General features: G+C 34.1%; 1 protein-coding gene across 2 annotated transcripts in view; it reads right to left on the bottom strand.

The window, feature by feature from the left end:
• GABRA2 (gamma-aminobutyric acid type A receptor subunit alpha2) overlaps positions 1 to 12,627 on the bottom strand; it is a 51,725-nt gene that overhangs the window by 21,024 nt on the left and 18,074 nt on the right. For both annotated transcript variants that reach the window (XM_048942594.1, XM_048942595.1), the window contains one exon: positions 5,902 to 5,969. In XM_048942594.1, coding sequence (XP_048798551.1) covers positions 5,902 to 5,969 — 68 coding nt within the window. The remainder of the gene's footprint in view (positions 1 to 5,901; positions 5,970 to 12,627) is intronic.

Here is a 12,627-nt window from a genome sequence, read left to right as displayed (position 1 = left end):
TATCAAGTTCATACCACCTTTTTCTATCTCCCTTGTGTGCTGATTAACAAAGCTTAAGTTCTTTCTCAATCAATCATATTGGTTTGCAAACAAGTGCTAAGCAGAGAGCAAGAAGCAGAAGCTTTTCTCATCTTTTCCTCTGTGAGCCCAGAAACTACAAGGACTTTTTCCAAGACAGGGATAGAATCTAAGAAAAGCACATGGAATAAAGGAAAGAAAGTTCAGCTATCTGAAAGATCATAGCCAGGGAAGGAGAGAAAGTAATTGTAGTTAAAAAAAAACTGTATTAGGTTCATGGAAAGATCCTTTGAGAACGATATAATGGGATGCTTATAAAGTCACCTGAAAAAACTCACAAACAATTTATATCTATATCTAGAGGCCTTCCATTACTGTAATACAATTTTGCGTTTTTCTAATTCAAATTGTTACTCAGATATTAAACAAACCTAACACCACAATACACCAAAAATAATTTCTTTGTATTAACTTAAATGGCAGTTGTTGTCTACACTAGCATTCTAGTAAACATATATGTAAACAGGCACTACTTCATGACAAATAATTTCCTTCTTCACTGTATACCACATTAATTTGTCCTGTACTATTCGCTAATTTGTTGTTTTATTTGCTAACTATCCTGTGACCTGAAATCCCATTTACAGATTCCAAATAATCTAATAGTTCAATTACATATCAAGGAAAGTTACTAATCATCTGAAATCTTGGAGGATAAGGAGCAGCAGAAACTGCATACTTGAAGCAACAGACAATATGTGGAATCTGGCTAGAAATCTGTTATTTCAAATTAAAAAAAAAATTGCCCTAAAATCTTCCTTATCATATCTATCTGAGAGGCTTTACCAGTGAAATCATTGCTATGCATGAGAAGATTGATGTTGGAGGTATACAGAAGAGGAAAGAAGAGCCTTAGGGAGCAAAGCTTTGAAATTCCACTAAAATTCAAGAGAATTGAGTAATAAGTCCTAAAAGATCCTTTGAAAAATAGCCCCTGCACATAAATGTTTAGAATATAAATTTTTATAATGTCTCCAATAAAGAATTTCAAAGGTTACACTTCCTCACTGTCTTCCACCATATATAAAAAGAATTACTCAAAGATAAAAAAGCAGACATGAAATGCCACTAAATCAAAACAGCAACATTTCAAGAAAGCACATCTGATGTATAGCCCTAGCTTAGAAAGCAGAACAAACAGGAGAAAACATGTTCTGTGGCCTTGGAAGATTCCAGTTATAAATCCTAACTCATCTACAGGTAATTCTGCTCTCTGAGAATTTTTCTTCTTATCCATGGTGGAAAACATTATTTGACAGAACCTGTGTTGTTCTGAGAAGATGGAAAAAGAGTTATCCAATGTTTTGTGTGAATCATCAAAAACATCAGCAATAAAATCTCATTTTTCTTTCTATAGATCTCAATGCATTTTGTAAAGAAAGTTGCAAATAGGAAGAAAAATCGAGGCAATGAAATGAAATTAAATGGTCCCTGTCCATTTACACTATGATTACAAAAAACAAAACACATACATTTTGCATCCTAGTGCTATATTGACTGATCCCTATTCTGTTCTACTTATCTCATGAATACCTCTATAATAATTACCATGCAAAAAAAAAAAAAAGGGGGGGGGGGGAGGGAAAACAACAAAACTCGTAAATATTTTGAATCTAATCAATATAAATATCAATATTTACCAAAAGATACATACTTAAAGGTTTTCTAACCCTTTCCTGTCCCACTTATGTATCTCTTTTTGGTAAATGCTGCATTGGGCAACATTTGAAACTGCATGGTTTTTTGGTAGTTCTTTTTCTTTTTAACCCATAACAGCCCTGTTAAAAACAGAAGTGATGTCCTAACTGACATTGCATTTCAAAGATACCTATATTCATTTTTAAATACGTTTAAATACTGTCTGCCAGATATATACAACCTTTAATACTATTTATAGTGTCATATTTCTAGGGAATTGTAGCATGATCTTCCTCAAATTGAAGAACTTATTTCATGCCTTTGATTTCTGCTCCTTTGGCCAACTACAGTCTTATTTTTCTAAGCATTTAAACTAAATGAAGTATTAGAAATTCTGTGAAAAAAAAAAAAAAAAAAACTTTTAACCAGTTTAAATCATAACACTGAGGAAAGATAATGTCTTCCTATTCAAATCCATTTATGAAAACATGCTTCTCTGAACAGCTTGCTCTCAATTTCCATAGACCTGATACAGAACAAACTCTGAGTATAAAATAAGCAGTGCGGAGGGATAAGACTAATGGGAAAGATACAGATTGAGATAACTTGAAGTCTGCAACTTATTATTCACAGTACTGAAAATACAAAGATTTCATATTACTCTATTTTTGTTGTTCAGATATGGAGAAAGGGCAACCCTGAAACACAATGAATGCCTGGTGCCAGGGGCAGAAATTCAAACTGGAGTTACACTAGGAACTAATATCACTAGCTGGGCACAGTATCAGACAAATAAATCTCCAATACTGGTCTACTCAACAAAATACTGCACAAGAAAACAGTCTTTCCCAGTTGGAAAAAAAAAAAAAAGGTAGAAATTATGCAAGCCATCATGTGAGATATCCTCCTCAAAATTACCTATGGCTTTAACTTGCAAAGGCCATAGTCTTTGTCTATAATAAAAAGGAATAGAGCTATCCATTTACTGATTAATTAAAAGACAACTTAGAGGCTCTTGATAGCATAGAAAACCAAAGGTATTTCCTGTTTTGGTCTTTCGTTTAGTCTTTTTTTTTTTTTTTCTTCTGATACTGAACTAAAGTATCTACAGTAAAAATGATTTCAATATTTTTTTTTTAAACCTTTGGGAAAATATTTCACTTAGAAACAGCTAAAACTTCAAGTTCTATAGAAAAAAGATCTGAAAAACAAAACAGAATAAGGAAATCAGGAAAACGTGGTCTGGAGTTCAACTGCCTCTCTGAAGTACTGTCCTCAATAGTAATGAAATGTTAAAACAAACCTGGTCATTTCTGGCTTTGATCTTCAGCCTTCATTAAAATTTATGTGCTGACTATAATTGAAAAGCAAAAAACATCCACTGAAAGTTTAATTGCAAGCTGACAACACTACATTTTGTACTCAATAGAACCATCTCTTTGAATGGAGTGAAAACTGAACAAAAATTATAAAGTGAAAAACTAGATGTCTATCAGCAAGACATTTAGGAAAAAAAAATTGTGTAGAAATACTTAATGATCTTCGTGGGTCCCTTCCAACTTAGGATATTCTATGATTCTACGAAAAAGGGAAAAATACAGACATAACCGCAATAAAAAAAGCTTTCCTAGTACAACAAAAAGCTGAGGTTAAAAATTGAAATATAGTACTGTAAGAAAACCTGTTAATTTTAACACTCAGACAAAACTGACTTAGGTCCTGTCAACTACTAACTGTGTACCATAGAAGTAGGAAAGACAGTTCCCAGTGACAATTAGAAAGGCTGCTACGAAACAGTACTTTAAAAAAAGTTCACACAGCATTCTGCAAATCTCACATAAAGGCTCTCAGTGGCTGTATGCTCTCATACAGCAAGTACAGTTTGAGAAGCAAACATTTATTTATATTTTATTTTCTCAAAGAGATCAGCACTTGTTTGGCTATATTGGAAATTTTAGAAGATAAAATTTGAGGTGAGTCTGGAAGGAAAGTAATTCTAAGAAAAAGCTGTAGAAGTAACATGATGGCAGTGCTAAAGTCATAACTATAAAGCTATGCCAATCTACCAGATTGGATCTAAAATTATTTACTAAGTTTGGGGAAAAAATGAGAAACTATTAGTTTTAATTGCTTAAATTATTAACATTTTGTCATCCTGAAAACCATATTCCAACTAAAATTACCCTTCAGTTCAGAATTTTCGAAAGTGAAAGATTTTAATTTAATTGCAGATGCTTTAGTTAGCCCACTTCAATCATAATTTAACCTTATAACTCTTAGAAAATTCAGAGAAGCTTTGTTTTTTATATGTTTATTTTTTGTGTGTGTGTTTTTATATAATGCAGCTTTCCTTCTCTCAGGCTAATGTCAAAGTAAATTTATATCACTGATCTGGTTGGAAGCCTATAAGACATAGCATCATAATTCTGAAATATTTTAGAGAAATAACAGCTCAAGACAACAGAACAGTGAAAATTAAACTTGCTAAATCATGATTAATTTCTTTGCCTTTCTTAATTCCCTTTAGTCCTCAAAATGAAGTCAAAAATTCCTGATGTATATTGAAATTTTCTTCAACATTACATACCGTAATTAATATACAATAGCATTTTTCTAATACAGTTATTGTAGTTACAACCATATTTTAGCTGTAGCAGCTCATTTGAAGCGCAGTTTGCAAAAGAGTCCTGGCCAAGACTCAACAGATTTGGCAGCTGAGTAGCTTGGGGAGAACAGAATGTAGCATATTTTTTCCCCCTTTAGACAACATGTTAACCCATGATGAGGATTTTTTTTCCTTTTTTTTCCAAACCTCTAAATGCATTTGCAGAATAATCTCAGCTTCAGACTTTACCTCCTGAATTTATCAACCACAACATCAGCTAGTCTAAAAACAGTCAGAGGTCAAATTTATCTAGACTTAACTACTTTATGGACTGGAAAAATACAGACAATTTGAATGAAATCCTACTTATTTTTCCATTGAACAATTTAGGAGGAAGCCTTAAAACTTAAAATAGCATTCCCAACATTTACAGAAGAAAAATATCTATAAATGTTCACTACAGTTATTAACATTATCAATTCAGTAAAGCAATATCTAAATGAAAGAGTAATCATTGTACCAACATTACCTTCACATCTGACAGTATGTAATAGTTTGGAAGTTATTATTTCAAAACTTGACTGCCCACACATTTCAAAGTGGTTTAATAATTATCAACTTACAAGTTAAACTAACCCTGAAACTTTTAGTAGTAGATATTAAACTGCTTTTACTTACCTATCAACAAGAAAGGCAAGAGCAGATAAGTGAACTTCCTGATTACACTGTCCCTCCCTTCTTTCCTATGAGAGGTGTTATATCCATGATCTTCCTCACTAGCACAACACATTCTCCTAATCTATGACTTGCAGTGAGTTACAACAAACCCCTTGCCTCAGAGCTTTTTCTCTATTACTGTTTTCACGAGAAATTTTGATGCAGAGAAATATTTTCACAGTTCATTCCTTTATAATTTCATAAACTTCATTTCATTGGCCCTGCTGACACTGCTAGACCTAAATGACTATGAAAAGTCTAAATACTCAACAAAAAATAATACACACTTGGTTTGAGGCTGTTGAGTTCAGGAACACAAATTTATCTGGCCTGGTATTCACATGTATTGTCATCACAAATTTCTGCTTAAATTCTGGATTCATGAAGTGAAACACTGATAACTAAATTTATATGAATTCCACTATTTTGGTTGATTTTTTCATATCACTAGGTTACTAATGTTGCAGATCAGATCTGTAAAACTGAGCTGATGAGCCAACTTTCAAGCATTATTTTGAGAAAACTTATTACAAACTATCTTCAGTCGGGTCATGCAGTAGGTGCGCAGTTTAGTTTCATCCAAGAGGAATTTATTTCAACTGCATCGAGATTGTCCCAGAACATGAACCAAAGTACAGCCAATTAGAAAATTCATTGATCCAAAACTAAATAGTTAATAACAATGTATCATATAAGGCCTATAAACCAAGTTTCAACTTTAGAACTTCTGGAATCTGGCACTTCTGGGCTTCAGAAAAATTATTCCCAATTTGCCCACAATTAGTGAAAGTCAGATATAAGTTTGAAAGCAATTTTATAGTATATTTACTTTTACCAGGGATACAAAAGATTCAGAAACTCACCATGTCTGTGTCTGAAACAGGTCCAAAACTGGTGACATATATGTTGGTGAAGACTTCAGTAATACTATCTGATATAAAAAGAAAAAACAATTCAATCACTTTTAATCTATAGTAATTCAAACTCTCTATACAAAATTTTCAGACATTTTGAGAAAGTTTCTGTCCTTATTTTCTTCTTTTAGCCAGTATCTTGTGACAAACACTGGGGGTCTCTACCCCATGAAGTTATACTGCAGTTACAAAGAGGTTATAAGAGAAGAATTCATACACCAGAGCAGTATATTTCAATGAAATTGAAATATAAACTATCAGAAACCACACACATTTCTCATTTTTCTAGCAGCAAAAGTAACTACACTGTCTTGGACTTAAGAAGGTAGTACAGTTCTAAACACAAAGCACCTTTGTTGCAAAGGTATTATCTCTCTCGTTGCATATCATTCATATTGAAGTCTTTCTGATTCAAAGTTGTTTTCTTCGTCCTGAACAGTCTTTTCAAAGCTAAAGTGTAAAACTCAGCAGTGTCCTACATTTTAATTGGGTACATGTTTAACTGGTATGTTTTAACATAATAATTATTTCCCTTGATACATTATGCTCCTGAGACATTGTTATGATGCTCTAAATACTATAAATAAATAAGTGTGCTTCCCAATCATTGGAGCCAGACAGCCATGAAATCAAAATATTAAATATTGTACTGCAGGGAAAAAATAATTGCTGAGCTTTCTGTCTTCAGTTTTCAATTAGACTCAAAATTGAATGGTATTCACTAAGAGGGACAGCACACACTTGCAGGAAGTTTCTCACAGCCATTGCCAGCTACTGTCTGTATTCAAGAGGGTCAAGACAAGAAATTCTCTGCCTTAAAGCCAGTTATTAGTTGGATAAGGAATATTTGAATTCATTTGGACTTTGACAAATTCGCAAATGAGAATTTCCCATTCCTAAAAACAATGTAGCTGCCTATTATCTGATCTTGCTATTTTTTCTTTTCCTTCCCCAAATAACCTATCTTGCAGGATCCCTTCTGCTTTTTAAGCATATAAATAAAGACTGACTCTTACTGTGTATAATTCACACACTCTGAAAGTTCAAAAAGCACAATTCTCCTGCGCACCTGCAAGATGCCTATTTGTGTGACAGAGACCTCAGTAATCCCACACATGGCATCCATACAGAAACTGAGTTGATTTCTACTCCAAAAAACTTAAAAAATAATTTAAAGTCAATGAACAACAGGAAGTGCTGGGTCTGCACTGTTTTTAATATTCAACAAGGATAAGGAAAATATCTGAAATATAATAGCAAAATCACAGGTATAGTTCAGAAGACTAGTGACCATATGATGCCAGTGGGACAGTCTCCAGAAAAAGGATCATTCTCTCCAAATGGTTACTTGGCACAGGCAGGCAAAATAGAAAAGTGACAAGATAAACTACTCTTCAGGGGGTAAACCAGTGCTGCAGACACTAGCTGTGAAATTTGGCCTGTACTGTAATGACAACACTATCCTAATTACAGTTCCACAAAAAACACTTATGTTACAAATATATCATCAACAATCAAGTATCCCAGCAGTAAATAACCAAGACTAAATTCAATTACGCTCATAAAGTAGTAAGTAACTTTACCAAAGGCTTTAAATGCACTTGGCAAATCTGAATCTGCCTCCCTCCCTGAAAAAGAGTTATGGCTGGAAGCATGGTCCTCTCGCAATCCTGCTCTAATGCAAGATGTTGTTGCTTGCATCTGGCATATTATGTCTTTACAATTGGTATATAGTATATTAAAGGACATAGGATCTTCATGTTGGCCCTGCATTTTAAGTTTTAATTAAAAAACAATAAAACACCAACATTCCATATTCTCACACATAACACACATTACTTCTAAACACTTCTGGATCGATCATCCCATCAGAATTAGGCAAAGACAACAGAGTTAAGAACAAACAAATTGACTGCAGTTGTTGAATTGCTATTACAACAGCCTGCAGACTCCTCTTGTTGGTATGCATTAACTACTTTAAATCAGGGATCTTAACTATCTTTGGATTCGAGGACGTATGACTGGAAGAGTGGAAGAGAAATGGATTGGGGGAAAGAGGAGACATTATCCAGAGATTCTTAGTTATAAGAACTTCATTTGGAGTTATCATAATTAAGATAAGCACTTCAATGCTTATAAAAAGAACTGGGGCAAATTCATCCATGATAGCCTCATAAATTAGAATTAATGCAAATTAATCATAGCCGTTTTTTCTGTCCCCAATAACTGCCTTAAGTCAGCATAGCTCCAGGTAGTGGTGACAGCAGTAAGTTCTAGTGCAACCAAACGTTCTCCCCTGAAGTGAGTATTTATCCTAACTGCAGGTACTTCACCAGGCCACCTTTTGTCAGGGGCAAGAGAAGATGAAAAATTAGAACAGGAGGGAAGATGGAAAACAAAGGATATAAAGAAAACAGAACAAAGGAAGGCACAAGAAAAGAAAGGACTAAAGAACAGAAAAGAACTGGCTGATTTTTATTTCTTCTTCCTTTTCTCTCTCTTCAGATTCTGCATATTTCATGTTTCTATTCATATCTTCCACATACAAGGAAACTGTTTCTTAAAGATGGAATAAGCAGAAGTATAACTATTAATGAATAACTCCATTTATGATCTGTTAATATTAGCAATCTGAGCCTTGTTTCTTCATTGTTAGTTTCCTTACAGTTACAATAGATTCATTTGAATTATAAACACAAGCTCATTGTTTCATAATCATTCTCTTTGAAGAAAAAAAGTGAATCCTTTTCTGCAACAGATATTCTAGATTTCACTTTGAAAAAAAATGAAGTCTGTACTAAAGCATACCATTTGTCACATCAGTAACTTACTGAAAATAATTCCCAGAAAGAAAGCACAGTTTCAAAAGGACTTCAGGTTGAGAATTCATCCAGTAGGCAACACAGCTACAGGCTTTTTATAACTCATATTCTGTTAAGAACAATTAAAGTCATCACAGTCCCTAGTGATCAAACAGTTCTGGATCAAGATTATTTCTACAAAAGTCAAAGGAATGTACTAAGCTAACAATCATTCAGTGCAACATGCATTTGTGAACAAGTCTATTTTTGCGAGAAAAATTAAGGACAAGGTCTGTTCACAATAATTTTGTTCTTTAATCGATATGTTAACACATCAGTAAAAGCTTGGTTTCCAAGAGCTTGTAAATCGATGGAACCTTAGTGCTTTTGAAAAACAGCCCAGCTTTTGAAGACAAACTTTTTTCAGAAGACGGGTGGATAACTCATTTATACTTGTGATCTCTTAAGTTACTCTGAATTGTTTCCTTTGAAGGCTAAACAAAGAACAAGGAACAGGATTGGGTAAGAACAGAGTTTTCACATCTGATTTTTCCATTAAGGAAAAAACTATCAAGCACAGAATAAGACATATAGATACTTTTGTCACATGGAGTTCTCTGAAATTCAGAAAATATAGCTTGGCTACAGTACGGATGTTACAGTTACTTTAGCAGTTATAACTGTTGAAGGAGAAATATAGCTTAGTTTAGGCCAGTTTCTCAGAAGATAAAAGCCAAAAATAAGCAAGCTGTTTCAGATGGTTCTCAAGAACTGGTTTTGGCTGATTCTCTTTACTTACTTGATCTGCCACGCTACCAATATTGAAACAAATGAAAGAATAAGAAAAGTATTAAATACACCAAACTACAGATTTATAGATCCTTGTCTCCATTTAGCTAGTAGGTTTGCGTGTTTGAATGACATTTAGTATTTTATAAATATTTAATTATCATAACCTCTCTCTGAAGATGGTAATTCTATTCTCTGCATTTTCTATATTCACTTTGGAAATTGAAGCAGAAAGATTAAGCAATGCATAAATAATACGACATAGAGGATTTTACCAAATCTGAAGTCAGTCAGTCCACATTAAATATCCACACTGGAAAACACTAGCATCATTGACTTGTCAAAAATTCAGAGCTTAGCTGGAGTTGGTATCAGTACCTTTGTCCACTCCACTTTGCCAGATCTCCATCTGTTGGGATACCCTTTCTCATGGAATGATTTGTTACTCAGCAGATGAGCAGATGAACTGAAGTAGACCACCTGGCATCAAATTTGCCATGGTTATATGGAGATAGTCAGAAAAGTCATATGAAAAGATTCCTCATCAGCATTTACTGATCTCTAAAAATTAGAAGTTTCCACAGAGGCAAATCTGTTATGAATTAGTTCCTTTGGAGCACCACTTACCAGGCAATTTTCAAAACTTTTCTGCTTTCTTCCCAATGTTCCCTCTCAGCTTGCTTTCATCACAGATAAACAGTGTGATGGGGGGTAGTTATTTAGGATTAGATAGACCTCAGCTTTCCCATTAATGAAGAACTCTAAAGACAGAATTACTTTTCTTGAAACAAGTTTTCTAAATATTTCTCACATTTGGGAATAATCTGTGCTTTTCTCATTCGTATTCTCTTAGACACCAAAATAATTTTCCACAGGACCAAAATATGTTTAAAATAAACAGAGTGTGTTCATCTTGAAGCCTTCAAACTGAATCATCAGCAAGGTCTCAGTGTTCCTTCGCAAGAAATTGCATTATCTATTAATACGTAGAGTTTATCTTCACAGGAAAGCAGGCTAGTAGATTCAGCTGGAATTTTTTATGTATTCAAACTTTTAGTCAGTAGAACTAAAACCTTAAGTCCAAGGTTTGGACAGCAAAAATAAAAGCCAAACTCCTCGTAGTAATCAAAAATTATCAAAAATACTTCTTGGTGGGACTCATCTTTTATAATGCGCATATGCAGTTCTAATGCATAGCATGAAAACATTTCTCTCTTTAAAACATTATTTTAAATTTAGAATAAGTAATACCCAGGAGAACACTGAAAGACTGTAATTGAAGGGCTGCTATAGCATGTGAAATGAAACAGTTCTTTAATTACGTCGACAAAAAAAAAAAATGAGGTCAAGTTGGAGTGCTATGGGAACCTTAACTGAGGATTTCTGAGTTTTTGTGGAAATGCTGCCAAAAGGTTGATATTACTTTAATTATTTTGCTATTAAAAATATTTAACTAGAATTGACATTGTTCTGACATTGTAATATGATCTCCAAGGACATGGTTGGCAGTGTTGCCCAAAGGCTTTGAAATTGTCATTCATAATACAAATCAGGAATTGTACAGGTGAAACAGATAGAGCCTTAATTCATCAAACTCTGCTTGAACTCAATGAACTGCCGTTATCTGACAAGCTCTTTAGTGTGTCTGTTGACAGCTGAAGTCACTCTCTGGCTGGCAGAGAATAAGGGGGTCAGAGAAGGTCATGCAACACAAAGCCATGAAAGCAGCAGCAAATTCCTCTGGAATGTAGATATTTTAAAACACTGTTCTGCCAGTTCTTGTTTTTGTGGGTGGTTTTTCTGAGTTTTTTTTCTTGGGGGGGAGGGGTATTTCTATGGCAGTTTTTTCTATCCCACTACTCAGCATCTCCATTCATTATCCAACGTTAAATTACAGTTTCAAAGCTGCACAGACATACATAAATACAGCTGCAATTTGAAAACTGAAGTAGATTTTGTAAAAGGAGCAACTTCACTTCTCTCCTTGATAAGACCACTTCCAAGATCCTCGCTCTATCCTTGATTTACTGGAAAAACAATTTCTTAACCTGAAATAAACTTCTCTTTCAAATCTCATCATTAACAGTGCTTACCAGCAAGACTGAACAATACCTCTAAGAGCTACTGTTATAACAGGTACATATAAGTTACTCATGAAATGCACACAGAATGAAAGGAAGGCATATGTGCAATTCATATAACGAGCTATTATCTCCACAGTCAGGTAACTTTTCAAGTTTGTCCTATCTGTGAGAGACCAGTGTAAGTTACATGAGCACTGTTTCTACCTATCAAAACAAAAACTTCTATGAATAGAAAACTTAGATCTAAAACAATATTTGAGGAAAAGTTTTAACTTCCTCTACAGTATTAAGTTTTAACATTATAGGATTCTAACTCAAATTTTAGAAAGTCACTTGTGGATAGGGTTGAAGACATAACTTAGGCACCTGTTTATCTCTTTAAGCATATTGGACAAGTTTTTCAAAGCTGTTTAAGCTACAAGTTCCCACTGAAATCAATAAAAGTTAACCTGAATGTCCCTCTGTGGTCCAAATCATAATGACTAAATTCTGGACTTAAGTTTGTTTGAATCTCACTTAGTCCCAAAGTCCAGTCTAGCGCTGACAGTACCTAAAATTCCCTGGCTGCTTATATTACCACTTTAAGGCAAAAATATCCTGATACTGCCAAGCAGCTTAAATAACTGTCTTTCAACCAAGTCCCAGTGAATTCCTTAAACTATGCAAAATTACAGATTTACTAGGCCAAAGAGACAGAGATAAAGCTAGAAAACAAACAAGAGAGTGATTCCACAGCTTAGCAGTACTCACAGGATGTGGCAGACATAAATCGAAGTCTCTGCTCAATATCTGATTATTTATACAAAGCAGAACAATTCCTCCCAAAGGCTGAGGCAACACGTCCTATCTTAGAAATTTCACCTTTGTGGTCACGCCAGATACACAGTAACCCGAGTTCATGCATCTAATTTAAATAATGCACTTGACAAGAGGTGCTATCACTCTTACAGGTTATCACCATATCAGGCTATCAGCTCATCTTAGCACTCATGTTTCAGGAG

Source organism: Lagopus muta, chromosome 4 (assembly GCF_023343835.1).
Source record: "Lagopus muta isolate bLagMut1 chromosome 4, bLagMut1 primary, whole genome shotgun sequence".
Taxonomy (NCBI): domain Eukaryota; kingdom Metazoa; phylum Chordata; class Aves; order Galliformes; family Phasianidae; genus Lagopus; species Lagopus muta.
Note: the sequence above shows the minus strand (reverse complement) of the source record. Positions and strands in the feature narration are given on the sequence as shown.